We start from the raw sequence: 18,395 nt of genomic DNA, 5'->3' as shown, positions 1-18,395 counted from the left end.
CAGCTTCATCATTCCAGGACTCAATGACCAAGGAGCCTTTAGCACACTGCCAGGGGAAGACTGGGTGGTGGTGATGGGGAAGCCCGCAGTGGTTGGTACATCTTGTTTAGGGGAGAGGGAGACAGTGGAAACTGCTGACACCCCTTAGGAGTGGGAAGAGGGCCAGTGGGAGGCAGCTAAAAATGTAAATGATCAGCAGAGTTGTCCAATTAGTAACGCCTTCAAAAGTCCTTCTCTACTCTTTTTTTTTCTTTTTTTAAAGGAGTATTTGTATTTATTTGGTGGCACTGGGTCTTTGTTACTGCGTGTGTGCCTTCTCTAGTTGCAGAAAGCGTGGGCGTCTCATCACATTGGCTTCTCTTGTTTCAGAGCACGGGCTGTAGGTGCATGGGCTTAGTTGCCCCACGGCATGTGTAATCTTCCTGGACCAGGGATCCAACCCATGTGCCCTGCATTGGCAGGCAGTTTCTAGGGCTTCCCAGGTGGTGCTAGTGGTAAAGAACCTGCCTGCCAATGCCGGAGACAAAAGAGACACGGGTTCGATCCCTGGAGAAGGAAATGGCAACCCACTCCAGTATTCTTGCCTAGAGAATCCCATGGATAGAGGAGCCTGGCGGGCTGCAGTCCAAGGGGTCGCAAAGAGTCGGACACGACTGAAGTGACTTAGCACTAGCACCTCTTAACTGCCAGGAAGTCCCACCCATTTGTTTTTAATCACAAAGCTTTGGATGGAGACAGAGAACATCTATATGGCAGCACGTGCTGCTCAGTTGTGTCTGACTCTTTGTGACCCCATGGACTGTAGCCCACCAGGCTTCTCTATCCATGGGATTTCTCCAGCCTAGAACACGGGAGTGGGTTGCAATTTGCTCCTCCAGGGGATCTTCCCAACTCAGGGACTGAACCCGCGTCTTCTACACTGGCAGGCTGATTCTTTACCACTGAGCCACCTGGGAAATATGGTAGCATTCAGTTCAGTTCAGTTCAGTCGCTCAGTCATGTCCGACTCTTTGCGACCCCCATGAACTGCAGCACACCAGGCCTCCCTGTCCATCACCAACTCCCGGCATTTACCCAAATTCATGTCCATAGATATGATTAAAGTGAAGGTAAAACTGCCATTTGATTTGGACATCAATGGAAATAAAATAATATATAGCCAACCCATCGCTGTCAAAGCACCCACACTAGAATATATAGAAGTGACATCAAACCAAGCAAATGTTTTGAGTTTTTCCATTTAGTTATATGTTCTATTTATTTATTTGTCATAGCAGGCTCTCAATTTTTCAGAAATGTTTGATGTTGCTACTCCCCAGTGTTCGATCCTCCCACCTCTGCTTTTCTTTATTTGTGCTGAGTGAGCTTATCAACTGTCAAAGCTCCAATTTCCTTATACTCTGATGACACTCAAATCAATATTCTCTTCAATCTTTCTTAAGCTCTTGACCTGTAAATTCAACTGCCCACTGAGCATCTTCCCATGGACCATCCACTGCAAACTCAACACAATAAAAATTAAGATAATAATCCCTCAGCTGTTTCTCTTCTGTTTTTTTCTTAATCCTGTCTTGGTTTTCTAGAAATCCATTCTTTATTACGGGTAGAGATCTTTCCAAAACATCTATCCCACATTAGAAGTGTTCAGGAAAATGACAGGTACTTTTGTTAATTATGAAAATAATGATAGGATTATGTAGGGAAATCTACCATTTTTAAAAGTCATGCCTAATGAAATATTTAGGATTGAAATATCTAGAAATATCTACAAATTGAAACTTACAAATTCTCAGCCAAAACAATCAGGCACATAAAATAGGACAAAGTGTTAAGATTTTATAACTCGAGGAAATTGATATATATGGGTGCTTATTTCACCATCTTCTAATTTCCTGCTTGAAAAATTGTCTACTACTAATTAAAAAAAAAACAACACATAATAAAAAAACACCTATCCTGGGACTTCCCTGGTGGTATAGAGTTTAAGAATCCGCCTGCCATGCAGGGGACAATGGTCGGATCCCTGATCAGGGAAGATTCCACTTGCCAAAAAGCAACAAACCGCATGTGCCACAACTACTGAGCCTGTGTGCTGAAATTATTGAAGCCTGTGCTCCGCAACAAGAGAAGCCGCTGCAGTGAGAAGTTTGTGCACTGCAACGGAGAGGAGTCCTGGCTAGCTACAACTAGAAAAAGCCCTCGAGTGGCAATGAAGACCCAGTGCAGTCAAAAATAAGTATTAAATCAAATAACATTTATATGTAATATTATATATGATAATTTTATAATATATTAAATCATCATAAAAAACACTCATCCTACAATATAGCCAAGCACTGTTTTTTGTTTTTTTTAAAGATTTATTTATTTACTTATTTTTGGCTGTGCTGGGTCTTCACTGCTGCGTGAAGGCCTTCTTCAGTTGCAGTGCGCAGGCTTCTCATTGCAATGGTTTCTCCTGTTTCAGGGCACAAGCTCTAGGCGCATGGGCTTCAGTAGTTGCCACATGTGGGCTCAGTACTTGTGGCACATGGCTTAGTTGCTCATTGGCACATGGGATCTTCCTGGACCAGGGAGAGAACCCGTGTCCCCAGCATTGGCAGGTGGATTCTTTGCCACTGGGCCACGAGGGAAGCCCCTAGCCAGGCACTGTTTTTAAGCGCTGGGGATACAGCAAGGAACAAGACACACAAAATTCCTGCCTCCAGAAGCTTGAATTCTACAAATACACGAATAAATAAGAAGAAAAACATGAGCGATAAGTTCCATCCAGAGACCAGGGTGCTACTTTTAGAGTGGGAGGTTAGGCAAGGTCTTACCGAAGAGAAGACATTTTAAGCTCAGTGTTGAATGACAAAAAGAAGACTTCTAGACGGGGATGCCGAGGAGCATTCTAGCCAGAGGGATCACTCCCCAGGTAAGATTCCTCTAGTTGCTTCCCAAAGTCTTCTGGAAGTCCAACTTTCTTAACATGGCAGAAAAGATCTTCGAGGACTTGGCCAGTGGACTTCTCTTTAGCTTCTTCACATGCCATTAATTTATCTAATCTTCACAACCACCTTGCAAGACAGCAACTCGACCAGGTGAGTTCCTCAGTCATGTTTTATCCATCCCAGTACTCCATGGCTGCATTAAGAGTTGGCTCAAAAAATGCTCATTAAATCAGCATCGCCTTGGGCAAAAAGCTCTTTAACAAAAGAGCTTTAACAAAAGAGCTCTTCCCTGGTGGCTCAGATGGTACAGAATCTGCCTGTAATGCAGGACACCTGAGTTCAATCCCTGGGTGGGGAAGATCCCCTGGAGAAGGGAATGGCAACCCACTCCAGCATTCTTGCCTGGAGAATTCCATGAACAGACTGTATTCCTGGCAGGCTACAGCCCATGGCGTTACAAAGAGACACACAGGACTAAGCCACCAACACTTAGCAAACCTACAGGTCTAAACCAGGGCTGTCTAACAGAAACATAAAGTCAGCCCCGTGTGTAATTTTACATTTTCTCATAGCTGCCTTAGAAGTGAAAGAAACAGATATTATAACATTTTATTTAAATATTATCAATTTAACATCGTTACTATAAAATTTTACAGTTTCTGCATTCTAAAGCTTCCAAATCCAGTGTGTGTATATTTCACACATCCCACCTCAAACTGGTCACATTTCAAGCACCCAAAAGCCACCTGTGGCTAATGGCTAAGTCCTGAGATCACCTCCCTAAGGCCTCCAGCTATTCACCTTCTACCACATTACCTGTTCCATCTTCTTTGCAGCCTTTACTAGTATCTCCCAATTCCCTCCGAGTATACAAGGCCCTCGAGGTGAGGACTTAAGCTTGAAGGGTGCCTGACGCAGAGCAGGCACGGGATCAGGATTGTCCTCGCCTGATCTGCGCCCCTGATGGACCCGGGCCCCGGGGCTGTCCTCTTGCACGGCCGTCCCTCACCCGCCCTTTCTCAGGCCCTTCCAGGCAACCGGGTTTGAAGTCGTGAACGTGACTGGGAGGAGTCTGCCCGCCTCGGATTTCCGCACAGGGAGCCGGGCCGCGACCATGGCGGAGCCCACCGTGTGTTCCTTCCTCACCAAAGTGCTGTGCGCCCACGGCGGCCGCATGTTCCTGCAGGACCTGCGCGGCCACGTGGAGCTCTCCGAGGCCCGGCTGCAGGACGTGCTGCGCCAGGCCGGGCCCGACCGCTTCCTGCTGCAGGAGGTGGAGGTGCGGGAGGGCCCGTGGGACGCCGAGGCCGAGGTGGCGGCCGGCGCGGGCGGCGGCGGCGGCGGCCCGGCGGCCTGGCGGGTGGTGGCCGTGTCCTCCGCGCGCCTCTGCGCCCGCTACCAGCGCGGCGAGTGCCAGGCCTGCGACCAGCTGCACCTCTGCCGCCGCCACATGCAGGGCAAGTGCCCGAATCGCGACTGCTGGTGAGGCTGCGGGCCGGGCGGGGCGGGGCGGGGCGCGACGGTCTCGGCGCGGGGGCCGCGGGCCTGACCCGTCCAGGCGGGACCGGGACCCAGAAGGAAAGGAGAACGGGGGTCGTCGATCCGGGCCGGACGACCCCCTCTGGAAGGGCAGAAGGGAAGCCCCAGGAAGGGGCCCCTCCGTGTCCTTCGGGCGGAGGCCTCCCCCGCGCTCCCAGCTGCGGAACGGGACGGAAGATCGTCTCGATTTGGGATTCTCAACCACCTCTCTCCGCCTCCCCCCGCCCCAAATTGGCAGCTTTCTCTCCTTCCCCGCCCCCCATCTTCCACCACGGCGCCGGGATAAATCAGGACTTCTGAGTTCATTTCCTCCAGGGGCCCTTTTGCGGCCATTTGCGGACCCCGTGGAATTCACGGATCCTTTGTTGAAAAGATCGGCTCTTCCCACTTAAACACAGTTTTAGCAGAAGAGAGTCTGTGCTCTGTGGGTTTAGAACGCGCGATCTAGGTCGACCCCCGTCAGGAAACGGAGGGTGGGGTGATTTGTGTGAGGTCCTTTGAGTCTGCCTCCTGACTCCAGTCTTCCTCTGTCGACTCTAGCGCCCCAAAGAGGGTGGGGGAGGAGGCAGGCATTCTTTTTAAGGTTGGGGGATGGTGGGCTGGGCAGCCGTTAGGGGTGGAGAAGGCCAGTGCAGACGTCTGCCGACACCACCCGCTGGGACCCTCTGTTAAAGCAGGTGACTTGGGGAGAGGGTCCCCTTGGCCGTAAAGTGTCTTTGTTCAGCGTGAAATGGCTTTGGGAGGGGAGTTACTTTATCCCAGCTTTCTTATTATCAGAGCTTACTAGACCGTAAGGGGGTCCAGGGCTTCTCTTGTGGCTCAGACAGTAAAGAATCTGCCTGCAATGCAAAATCTGCCTGCAATGCGGGAGACGGGGATTCGATCCCCGGATCAGGAAGATGCCCTGGAGAAGGCAATGGCAACGGGCTACAGTCTATACGGTCGCAAAGAGTCGGACACGACTGAGTGACTAACACACAGGATACACACACTAGATTGTAGTTGAAAGCCACCCTAGGATAGGGATTTGACAATCTGGCTCCATCTTCATCTGGGCCTCTGATCCAGACCTTTGTGGTTCTAGGTCTACCTGCACCCTTTCTCATGATATCCACACGCCTGTCAACATCCAGGTTCTGAAAAAACAGGGACTGTTTGGTCTCAACGAGGCCCAGCTTCGGGTCCTGCTTTTACAGAATGACCCCTGCCTTCTACCAGAGGTGAGTCACCAAGCAGTCGCCCTCATATTGCCTGAATCTATGAAAAAAGTCAGAGAAGAACATCAAATGTTTGCTTGCCCAGGACAGCCTGAGGGGAAGGGGGCAGGTATGGACAGTGGTGACCTTCCTGGACTCTCTGATTTTATTGGGCTTTAATACATTTAGACATACAAGGAGTGATGGACCTGTGTGGGATAGAAATAATAATAATGGTTTATGGATTTTTTTTTAGTTCTTACTGAATGCTAAGTATTGATAGTTCAGTTGTCTTAAGCTATTAGTAACCGGTGAGTGAAGTATGCCTGTCCCCATTTTACAGGTGAGGCAACTGAAGTTTGATTAAATAACTTGCCCAAGGTCACATAGTAAATGACAGATTTGAATTTAGTTTTGTCTGATTATGAAGCCTTGGTTTTGTAAATTACCTGTTTATACTTCTGCTGATTTTTCTATCCAGGCATTTGTCTTTTTCTGTTAATTCATAAGATATCTTTAACGACAAATCCCTTTTTGGGTCACATTTGTTACAAGTGTTTGCCCCCATTTATTTTGGGGGGCTTTAGATATTTTAATTGCTTTGCAACTCTGTAATGTAGTTTCAAATGCTTACAAAGTACTCATTATAACTGCTATAATGGCAAAATTAGCACACTTGTATCTGTTTAGCTATACACAAAGAATTTTTCAAACAAAAGGGTTGGAATCACCAAAGAAGATATTACAAGAGGCCTCCAATTAAAAGTAGAGTTTTCTAATCTAGCACAATGATTCTGTAATAGACACTTTCTATGTTGGTGGCGCTAGTGGTAAAGAACCTGCTTGCCACTTCAGGAGACATAATGAGACACAAGGTCCATCCCTGGGTTGGGAAGATCCCCTGGAGGAGGGCATGGAAACCCACTGCAGTACCCTTGCCTGGAGAATCCCATGGACAGAGGAGCCTGATGGGCTACAGTCCATAGGGATGCAAAGAGCATACATGACTGAAACGACTTATCACGCACACACCTTGCCAGAAAGGGGATGGGAAGAAGGGAGGATGTTAGGAAAGCAAAGTAGCTCATGGTTGTGTTCCCACTTTAACTCAGAGGAATTTCAGCGTCTACAGGGAAGAAATTCAGAAGGCGAGGGGTTTGAGCTAGAATCTTTGGTAGCTCAAAAATTGGTAGTTGGTAGAGGCTGCCCTCCAGGCAGCAGTCTATACTCAGAAGTCTGGAGTCAGCCTTAGGAGCCGACGGGCTTCTACTTGGCATCCATGTGCTTTCTGATTTCAGGTTCTGAAGCCAGGTTTGGTATGTCATGAGCCAAATTCATTCCAGCAATGTTGCCTGATGCAGTCCCAGCAGCAGCTGGAGCAGGTTCTTGGCGGGAAGGGAGAGGAGGATGCAGCACCTGCGGGACAGGGTCCAGTCTGTCCTGTCTCTGAGAGAAGGGACAGTGCCACTTTTACTTACCTTTAGCATTCATGGATTTTTTTTTTTTTGACTAATATAAACTTAGTGTTTTTCTATTGTTAAACTTACTGAATTTTTTTCTTTGTGGCTTCTTCCCGAGTGTCCTGGGTCCAGCCTCATTTTGTCGTATTAGTCTGTGTCAGTGTTCTGTGAACAGGTGATGGGTTGGCTGCATTTATGACAGGAGCCTGCCTTCAGGTTGATCATCTGAAGCTGGTGGTGTGTGTCATGGGGGCTTCCCAGGTGGCGCTAGTGGTAAAGAACCCGCCTGCCCATGCAGGAGACATAATGAGACATGGGTTCGATCCCTGGGTAGGGAAGATCCTCTGGAGGAGGACATGGCGACCCACTCCAGGATTCTGGCCTGGAGAATCCCATGGACACAGGAGCCTGGGGGGCTACAGTCCATGGGGTCGCAAAGAGTTGGACACAGCTGAGGCAACTTAGCACACAGCATAGTCATGCGGCACAAAACACGGCCACTTAGACAGCAGGGACCATGGACAAGCAGCTGGGTGAGGCAGAAACGGTATCTCGCATCTCATGTGTGAAAATACCTGATGATCCCTTTTTACCCCTCTCCCAAAGATTCAGTACATAGTGCAGGTCCAGTGTATGTAAGACATCAATAAGGGGTGGGACTTCCCCGGTGGTTCAGTGGTTAGGACTTCCACTGTACTTCCACTGCAAGGGGCGCAAGTTCCATCCCTGACTGGGGAACTGAGATCCTGCATGCCATATGCGCCCCCCCAAAAAAAAAACAGGGGGCACATATCGCAGTGTGTACGGACATACCAAGTTGCTTCAGTCGTGTCTGACTCTGTACGGCCCCATGGACTGTGGACCACTAGGCTTCTGTGTCCATGGGGTTCCCCAGGCAAGAGTACTGGAGTGGGTTGCCATGCACTCTTCCAGGGGATCTTCCCGACCCAGAGATGGAGCCTGCATCTCTTACTTCTCCTGCATTGGCAGGCAGGTTCTTTACCGCTAGTGCCACCTGGAAAGCCCAAATATTGTGATATTATGATTTATAATAAGAAATATATATTTGCTCTTCATCTCTGCCTCTGGCACACAGTTCCTGAAACTCTTGAAATTTCCTGAATGTTGAGAGCAATAAAACATTACTTTTGTTATGTTCATGTGATGACTTTTGCAACGTCCCTAGGTGACATGGGGACTGGTTTCCCTAAGAACCAATTACGTGATTAGAGGGTTGGAACTTTCGGTTCCACCCCCAGTCCTGGGAGGGTAGAAGGCCTCGAGGTTGAGTTCAGTTACCAGTGGCCAGTGATTTAATCAAGGAAGCCTCCATAATACCTCAACAGGATGGGCTTTAGAGAACTTTCAGGCTGGTGAACACGTGGAGGTCCTGGGAGAGTGGTGGCCATAAAGAGTCGGGAAACTCTGTACCCTTCCCCCATGCCCTTTGTGTTCTCTTCCATCCAGCCGTTCCTGAGTTATATCCTTTTATGCTTCCCAGCTGGTGCTAGTGGTAAAGAACTGGCCTGCCAGGAGACGCCAATTCGATCCTTGGGTCAGGAAGATCCCCTGGAGAAGGGAACGGCAATTCACTCCAGTATTTTTGCTTGGGAAATCCCATGGACAGAGTAGCCTGGCAGGCTGCAGTTTGCAGGGATAATAAACTGGAAATTTAGCAAGCAAAATGTGTCTTTGAGTTGTGTGAGCCTTTCTAGCAAGTTAGTTGAACACAGGCAAGGGGTTGTGGGAACTTCTAATCTGTAGCTGGAGGATCAGAAGCACAGGTGTCAACCTGGACTTATGATCTGTATCTGAAGTGAGGGCAGTCTTGTGGGTGGTAGTTTAGTTGCTAAGTCGTGTCCGACTCTTGCGATCCAATGGACTGTGGCCTGCTAAGCTCCTCTCTCCATGGGATTTTCCAGGCAACAATACTGGAGTGGCTTGCCATTCCCTTCTCCAGAGGATCTTCCCGATCCAGGGGTCGAACCTGGGTCTCCTGCACTGCAGGCAGATTTTTTTTACCAACTGAGCTTCCAGGGAAGTCCTAGGCTTGTGGGACCAAGCCCTAACCCTTAACATGTGTGATCTGATGCCATTACAAGTCTGTCTCCTGGAGATTATGTCAGAATTGAGTTAAATTTGTGGGATGCCTCTTCAGTGTCAGCTGAGAATCACTTGGTGGTGTTGGAAAACACACACGTTGGAAATATGAAAATATACTTTGCTGATACATTTGAAAACTTTCATGAAATGGGCAAATCTCTAGAAAAATATTGCAAGTCAATATTAATTCAAGAATAAATAGGAAACCAGAATCATTTTTTTTTAAATAAAAGCATTCAAATAAAAATGTAAAAAACTCACAAAATCAGAATGTTCGGTAAGTCTTCTACAAGAGAGCATTAAGCTCTTACGGATCTATTGCTCAGCTTTAACATATCTTGAAGGAATAGATTATTCCGATTTGGGGGCTAGATCTGGGATCTGGGATCTGGGATCTTTGATCTCTTGTACATTCTGGACCCAGTATTACACTGTTTAATGAAAGTATGTTATATTTTAAGATATGATGAGTCTCTATGCCTTTACTCTTTTTCAAATGTTTTCCCTTTAATCCATTCTCACTTGTTTCCTTTTTCAGATAAGCTTTTACAATCATTTAAATTCCTAAAACTGTTTTATAGGAATTCTTTGGGGGAAGTAGGAGTTGCACTAAAATTGTGTGTTCATTTCAGAAAATTGGCATCACAATTGCAGGTAGGAAGCCATTAAAAAAATTTATTGATTGAGATATAATTGATGTACAGTAAGTAGTATGTTAGTTTCACATGTATAATGTTTAAATACATTATGAAATGATCACCATGGTAAGTCCAATAACATGTCTCCATACAATTTTTGTTGTTGTTCAGTCGCCAAGTTGTATCTGACTCTTTGTGAGCCCAAGTTTGCCCAAGTTCATGTCCAGTGAATCAATGATGTGTTGGATGGCATCACTCCATACAGTATCGACCATGTTTTTCTGCTGTATATTATGTTTGTGTGACTTACTTTATGATGGGAAGCTTGTGCCTCTTAATTCCCTTCAGCTATTTCACCCACCCTCCACCTCTCTGTCCTTGGGCAACCACCTCCTTGTTCTTTGATTCCATTTGTGGTATCAGTCTCTGGTCATCTGGTCATTTGTGTCCAGTAGAATTGCCCACATTTTAGGTTTGGCTGTGTTCCTCTAGTGTCATTTAACATGTTCCTCTGTCCCCTGAATTTACTGTAAATTGATTGATCTGGAGCTTTGATTGGATTTAGGCTTGAATTATGTAGCAAGAATTTTTTGTACATGTGGTATATTGTGAGGGTGACTAATGGTCCCCATTTGCCTGGGACTGAGGGGTTTCCAGCCTTGTCAGACTTTCCTGCTAAAAAGTCGTATTTCCTATTGTCAGGAGGTATACAATGTCTGGTCCCAATGCAAATATTAATAGTGCTCCTTTAAAAATGCCCTTGTCTGGATGATAAATTATCTAATCATGCTGCCTGTCCAGATTGGTTTCCCTGGAGACAGAGGCTGACGTAGGGATTGAGGTGCGTGAGATATATTGATGGAGGGATCCTTGGGAAAAATCTGTAAGGTAAAACAGCAGAAGGGGAGAGCTACAGGCAAGATGGAATGGCCCTGACTTGATTCACACAGAGGCTTGGGAGCAAATATTACTAGCTTTGAGGTTCTAGCTTTGAGGTAGGGTCCAGCCTTTTGTACCTGCAGAGAAGTCACTCATTGGCTACAGGCTTCGGGAGAGGAGGGCAGGCCAACTGAGAGTCAAGGTCAGAGAGGGGCAGCTGAATGTTAGTTGAACTAGGAGAGATGTGGGCCTTCCCAGGTGGCTCGGTGGTAAAGAATCTGCCTGCCAGTGCAAGAGACGTGGGTTCAATTCCTGGGTCGGGAAGATCCCTTGGAGCAGGAAATGGCAACCTGTTCCAGCCTGAAAAACCCCTTGGACGGAGGAGCCTGGTGGGCTACAGTCCATGGGGTGACAAAGAGTCAGACACGACTGAGCCAGTAAGTACACACAGGAGAGATGTGAGTGGAGGAACTATTATATACCCATCTACCTTTCACCCATGGGGACTTTAACAGCCATCGATGATCAGAGGGTGCCATTTAGAGATACTGTCCTTTACTGTCTTGAGATACAGTGAAAACAAACATCCTAAGTGTTGCTTCATTTCTGTACCAGGTCTGTTTGCTCTACAACAAAGGTGAAGCCCTCTATGGTTACTGCAACCTCAAGGATAAATGCACCAAGTTGCACGTGTGCAAGTCCTTCGTCAGGGGAGAGTGCAGGCTGCAGAAATGCAAGCGGTCCCATCAACTCATTCATGCTGCGTCCCTGGAGCTGCTGCAGGACCAAGAACTGGAGATCTCAAGTGTCGTGAATTTTCAGATCATTTCCACCTACAAGCACATGAAGCTGCACAAGATGCTAGAAAACAAAGGTGAGACTATCAGAGATGAACAAAACACTATCCACAGTGTAGTGCTGAGCTGGAAGTGAGTCTGGGGAAAAAGCACTTCATAGGTTGATGGCTACTGGGTCCTTGGGAGGCTTCATCAGTCAGTGTTCTATGATACTGAGCTGTGCTTCTAACCAAAAGAGGGAGGGTCGGGTTCGAGTTTATTTTCAGCACTGCCCCCAAGTGTTTGGACATGTAGCTTCTTGGTAAGTTGGGGATCAGGAAGTTGGAATAGCAGCCTTAACCTCTTTGTTAGGAAAAAAGAGGTCTTCCCTCGCAGCTCATTTGGCTAAGAATCTACCTGCCGTGCAGGATACCTGGGTTGGGAAGATCCCCTGGAGAGGGAAATGACAACTCACTCCAGTATTCTTGCCGGGAGAATCCCATGGACAGAGGAGCCTAGCAGGCTACAGTCCATGGGGTTGCAAGAGTCGGACATGACTTAGCGACTAAACCACCAGGAAAAAAAAGGAGGAAGGTGGGCTAGAAACATATATACTTATCCATACTGGAAACATAAGGATAATGTAGAGATGGCTTTCTTTTTTAAAATTGAATTGAAGTTTTTTTTCTTAAATTTTTAGGAAATTTTAAGCACACTACAGAAGAGTTTGGAAAATAGAGAGTAGAAATAAAACTCACATATGACTCATTCTAATCCACAATAATTGGTACCATTTAATTACAGGTCCTTCAGTCCTATTACTAGAAAATACCAGTCCAGTGGTGGTCAGAGTCTGTAGCAGTTTAGTATCTTTTGTTCTCATGTTATACAGCATCATACATATCATCCCATTTTGCTGCATAGTCTATCCTTTTTTAAGGTCTATAAAGTGTGGGCTTCCCTGGTGCCTCAGCAGTAAAGAATCCACCTACCAATGCAGGAGATTTGGATTCAGTCCCTGGGTCGGGAAGATCCCCTGGAGAAGGAAATGGCAACCCACTCCAGTATTCTTGCCTGGGAAATCCCATGGACAGAGGAGCCTGGTGGGTTGCAGTTCATGAGGTCAAAAAGGAGTTGGACACAACTTAGCGACTAAACAACAACTAACTGTAGTTTGGTCTTCTTTTAATTATAGTGTGAGGGTATTTATTCCATGAGATTTGCTTACAGCTGAAAACCAGAGGGTAGTAGGCTTGGAAGAATTGCTGACGGAAAAACCAGATATCCAAAATCAGAGTCTCTAAGCTTTAACATGGAAGTTCCTTGTGTTGGGATGGTAGAGACTGACTTGATGAGTGGTGGCTTGAAGGTAGGGGGGACTCTGTATGTATCAGTTTCAGAGGCTGTGTCAATGGGTCTCTAAATGGTGGCAGGAACCTCCCAACCTATATGATGAGTAGGGCCTGTCCCTGTCTTCATCTGGTCTTATTTAATGGGTCTCTCCTAACTATGAAATGTGACTTTCTGCTTGCTGTCGAGACGTATAAGTACATGTGTAATTTTTTTAATCCAGAAGACATGAACTCTAAATCCCGAGCGTTGGGAGTTTTATCACAGATCTGACTAGCTTGGGCTGATGCTCCCAACATAAAATGAAATTTTGAGTGATAAAGGAGTATCTTAGGAAACCTCGTCTCTTTCTTTTTAGATGGTTCAGCTTCTCCTGCTGAGCATTCCCAGGGCCTTGAGAAACGAGGAGGGCACGTAGCTGGGGCTGCAGAGGCCCGACCTCTGGTCTCTGGCCCTGCTGCGTCGGCCAAGAAGCCGTGTGCTGGCAGACCTTAAAGGACGTCAGCAGGATAAGAAGAGTGTCCAGTCGGAAGGTCTGAAAACAAGGCTTCTGTTGAGATTTGGTTTGTAACTGTTCGTTCACTTAATCATTGATTAATGATAGCCATAATAATACCTACCTCACAGGTTGTGATGAGAATGAAAGAAGATGGGAAAGGAGAAAATGTCAGATTGGGAGGATGAAATTGGGGCTGAGTGGTTAGGGGTGAGGTTGGACATTAAACAGGCTAAGAGAGGGTAAAACCTGGAGGGAGATGAGGTCAGTCCTGGGCAAATCCTGCAGTTCTGGAGAGCTTACCCAGGCTAGCTGGCCAGAGCCCTTAAAGAGACAGACTCCTGCTGACCTGTTCTGGAACCCAACCAAGTGCCTATCTATACGTCCGTATACAGAGTTCATCTTGTGGTGTTGAGAGAGTACACACACTTTATGCTGCTTTTTTTTTTTTTCTAATAGTCCATAAGCATTTCTCCATATGTGTTCACATTTATCAAGCATCATCATTTTTATGCACAGATACACTCATATATCATCCTTTGCTTCACTAGTTCCATTATTCTGGGATATTTTGATTCTTCCCAACAAATTTTGAATACAGCTCTTCTTAAAATCCACATATTAATTTTTAAGTTATTCTTTGCTTTTGCTTCACCTATATAGTTGCTGAACGATACTATTGATTTTCATTTCTTTAAAAATATATGCAGGAATTCCCTGGTGGTCCAGTGGTTAGGACTCTGTGTTTCCACTGCAGGGGGCATGAGTAAAAAATATATTATCTATATCTGTATGCCAGTAAATACTTTTCTGTGTGTCTTCTCTCTCTATGTCTTTATTTTGTACAGTTTGTATGTGCCCTTGAATTGCCGGAGCCCTCCTCTGTGCTGCTGTGAGTTGGCCTTTAATTAGGCTCCTTAAAGTTTTTGTAAAAGGATGATGACTGTATATGATATGATATCCAGCCCTTGCGAATCTACCCTCAGCCAACTGCACAGAGAATTTAACTTTTGGGTGCTCACCAGAGATTTCTACCTCACTCTGTCTACTTTCCATTTCTTATTAAACTTTTACCAAAGCTCAGATTCCTATAGTGGGAAGGAAGTGTAGCTCCTACATTCCTCCTAGCTGTGTCCATTCTTTCTGTGATTAAGATGAATCGTCAGAAATCTAAATACCTCGTCCATTCTGAACTGACTTCCTGCTTCCTCCTTTCTCTCTGCCCCTGCCTACCCAGCTCTCTCTGTTGAGTTACGCCCCGTGTTTAATTCTTTGTTTTCATGAAGGGGTACCACAGAGATCAGCTTTGTGAATTTCTTTCCTGTGTTTGTTGTAGTAATAGCCCAAATATTGGTGTGTAAAGTTGTTTTCTTTCTTTCTTTTTTTAATTTGTCTGGCAATAACATAACATTTGAGGAATAGGCCAAAGTGGTGCGCTTTTCATCCAGCTAAATTTATTTAATTTAGAAAATTTTTAATCATGAAAATTTTTCTTTTCCGTTGAGGGAGATGAGTGAATATGTCCTTTTTAAAGTGAGAAAGTGCTGTGTTTTCTTCTGATGGACAATAAGAGCCATGCAACTTATGCTAATCCCTTCACTTTGATTGCCAACAACAGTATTTCTGAAAATTCTTAGGGTTTGCATATCTTGTTTCTTTTTTCTTTGTTATGATTTCTGCTGGTGGTAACTTTTTAAGAAAAATTTTCACATTTTATTATCACTTACATTTTATTATTTTACTATTTCTTTTGTAAGACATGTTAAATCCTTAATGGAAACAGTGTAGCGTATAAAAGCATATTCTTTACATCTTTGGTAGATTTTTACATTATTGTGTTCTTTTTGTATACCTTTTTAAAATTTTATTTTTGTATCTCTTATAATTAAGCCTTTATATATGAAGTTATTGACTCTCTAATCTTTGTTACAATATTTTATTCAATTCTATAATATTCCATTTTAATCTTTGTTCCATTAGTAGTCATTCTCTATAAACGTTTTATGTGCTCGTACCTGTCTCTCTTATTTCATCTTGATGAGTCAGCTGTTGGAGAGTTATCAGCTTAGAGTTTTCTTTGGCAATCCATCAGGGCTTATGAGATGAAGCTGCACATCTATAGGCTCCCTAAACTCCAAATACCCTAAATTGAATGACTGACTTTCCTTTAGACTTCTTCCTCCTTTTGTTCTTAATTTTGAAGTGTCCCCACCAAATGACTTAAGCGAAAACCCTGTAAAGTGTCCTATACATTTCCTTTCTCCTTATTAGGAGAAATTGTTAGATTGGTTACCCCGTGTTGGAGAATTTTCCACCTTAAAAATCTCTCAAAAAAAAAAAAAATCTCTCAAATTTTTGTCCTTCTCTACCCCTTTCTTTGCATCCCCAACCCACTGCCTTTTTCTAAGCCCTCTTCACTTCTTGTATTTATTTTAGAGATGGATAACTCCATGGTTTTCAAGTCATGTCTTGTTAGAATTTTGTGGTAGGAGTTGGTAACCCCATTGTAATGTGCACTTCAAGGATGGTAGCACCATTGTAATTTTTCATATAGTAGGCCTTTGCTGATGTCGTTGAACTCCTTACCACCCTTCTCTCCCTTTGCTGTCTGGTTGACCTTTTGAAAATGCAGACCTAATGGTTTCGCTTTTTTCTGCCATACCCTTCATCAGTCCCCATCACGGAGGATAGAAGTCATAAAACTCAAATCCCTACAGGGACTAGACAGTTAAGGTAAATGGACAAAGTGAGATGGATGTGAGAGGACTGGGAGGAGAGAGGAAGTGCTGTGGCATATTGTCCCATCTGAAAGGGGCACCTGCCACCTGCTTCCACATAGGAATGCAGGACCCAATTTGACATATCATCCAATTTGTTAAAAGAAGCCAAAAATCCAGAAATTCTTATGAGCAGTTTGCTGATTTTTAAATATTGACTTTCAGTTGAGTTTTTAAAATGCAGGTCAATATCATGTGAATTGACCTACTTGCAGTTTTTGGAATGTGCCATTTTATCTTGTGATTCTGTTTGTAAGTGATGCTCCTTCTAAGTAATGCTCTTTCCTTCCTCAGCCCCAAAACCTGGCAAAATTAGGTTCTTTAAGATTCCAGGTTAGCCTTTCCTGACCCCAAGACAGGCAGTTCTCCTTGTGTTCTCCAGGCTCTAGTGCTTACTACATTACATTGCAGTGCTTGTGTTTTTATTCCCTGGCTTTGAGCAAAGACATTATTTATTCTTCTTGCAAATTATACGCTTGGTGGTTAAATATTTTTTGCCATATAATGAATTAAACTCTGCATTTTAATCTGTTGAATCAGTATCATATGGCTCTTCATTGATTCTCTTTCTCCTCACATATTTTTAATATTAAAAAAATATTTTTCCCATAAGGAATGTCTTATATAAAGTAAACATCCTTTTGATACTTCAATTTGAATTATCTAGGTCTAAAATTAACTCTTTATGACTTATGTTTATGACACTAATTCCTTCCATCAAGGACTAAAGTCTACATTATTGACATATTTCTTGATTTCTTTCTTTATAATTTGTTCATGTTTTTGTCTAGATCTTAAATATCCCTTATTGCATGAATTCTGTCCTGGCTAAATATATCAGTATTGCTACTCAGTATGGGACTCTTTATCGTTAGAATGCTATTGATTTTCAAAATATTTGTCTTTAGATGAATTGTCTTCATCCTAACAGTATTAGATGGTTTGTATTTATCTTTTCTTATGTATTTCTGTTATATCTTTGGTGAAATAAAATCGTAATAACATATTTTGGATATTTCTTTATTAAATATGAAGTTAATTGCTGGTGTTAAATAAATATTCTCCATTATGATAAGGGAAATAGCATCTTTTATCTTGTTTATTGGAAGCTTTTGGTAGGAATTGGTATCTTTTGATATAATCATAATTTTAATCATTTAAATCACCTAATATGATTATATTAATGGTTTTCATGATATTAAAACATCTTTAAATTCTTGAGTAATCTCCACTTGATAATGGTATATATTCTTTTAATGTATTTTTTATCTTATTTGGTAATTTTCAAGTATACACATCTAAACATTCATAAATAAAGTTCATTTACATATTATGTGTGTGTAGTAAGTTTCTTTTATTGCTTTATTCTGAAAAAAATATTCTGGGTACTGTTTTGACTTTTTGTAAATTGATATGTAATGTTATTATAATTTTTATTAAAATTTTGGTCGCGCTTTATTGAGATGGAATGACGTATAACATTGTGTCGGTTTAAGATGTACAGGATGATCTGATTCATCTGTATACATGTATATATTTCCAACTGTTTACCACGATAAAGCTAGTTAGCACATCCATCCCCTCACATTCATTATTAACTTTAAAATAATGTATTACCGTATCATTGAATTACTGTATTATTATTGAGGAATATTTTTCCGAAAGATTTTTTGGGGAGAAAATATATCATTGTAGAAGTTTTGGAGAGTACAGGAATTAAGTAGTAGGAGAGAAGTCATAAGCACCCATAATACAACTGTGTAGAGACAATCACTGTTAATAATTTAGGATATTTTTTCAATCTTTTTTTCACAAACATTTTTTAAAGTCTTTGTTTATTTGACTGCCTCAGGCCTTAGTTGTGGGACGTGGGCTCTTTGTTGTGTAGCAGGGGCGTCTCTCTAGTTGTGGCCCATGGGCTCAGCAGCTGTGGCCTGCAGCCTTAGTTGCCCTGCAGCGTGTGGGATCTTAGATCCTCCACCAGGGATTGAACCTGCATCCCCTGCTTTGGAAGGTGGATTCTTAACCACTGGACCATCAGGGATGTCCCTTATGTACATACTCTTAAATATTGAGAGTATACCATAAGTGCAACTTCATATTATGCACTTCTGGATTGATATTGTCAGCATTCCCCCACACGATTGAAAGCACTCATTTTTGATAGCTGCATTATATTTTTAAGGTATCATTTATTTAATCATAGTTCTGTGGTCGGCACTTATTATTTGTTTGGGGCACTTATTAT

General features: G+C 43.7%; 1 protein-coding gene across 1 annotated transcript; it reads left to right on the top strand.

Annotated features, from left to right (window-relative positions):
* Positions 1-3,577: 3,577 nt before the first annotated feature.
* On the top strand, positions 3,578-17,480 carry ZC3HAV1L (zinc finger CCCH-type containing, antiviral 1 like). The gene is made up of 4 exons (XM_043463834.1): positions 3,578-4,415; positions 5,557-5,692; positions 11,364-11,622; positions 13,233-17,480. The coding sequence occupies exons 1-4, from the start codon at positions 4,048-4,050 to the stop codon at positions 13,367-13,369; spliced, it is 900 nt and encodes a 299-aa protein (XP_043319769.1). The 5' UTR covers positions 3,578-4,047; the 3' UTR covers positions 13,370-17,480.
* Positions 17,481-18,395: the final 915 nt, after the last annotated feature.

The sequence above is a fragment of the Cervus canadensis genome, chromosome 3, assembly GCF_019320065.1.
Source record: "Cervus canadensis isolate Bull #8, Minnesota chromosome 3, ASM1932006v1, whole genome shotgun sequence".
NCBI classification, from domain to species: domain Eukaryota; kingdom Metazoa; phylum Chordata; class Mammalia; order Artiodactyla; family Cervidae; genus Cervus; species Cervus canadensis.
Note: the sequence above shows the minus strand (reverse complement) of the source record. Positions and strands in the feature narration are given on the sequence as shown.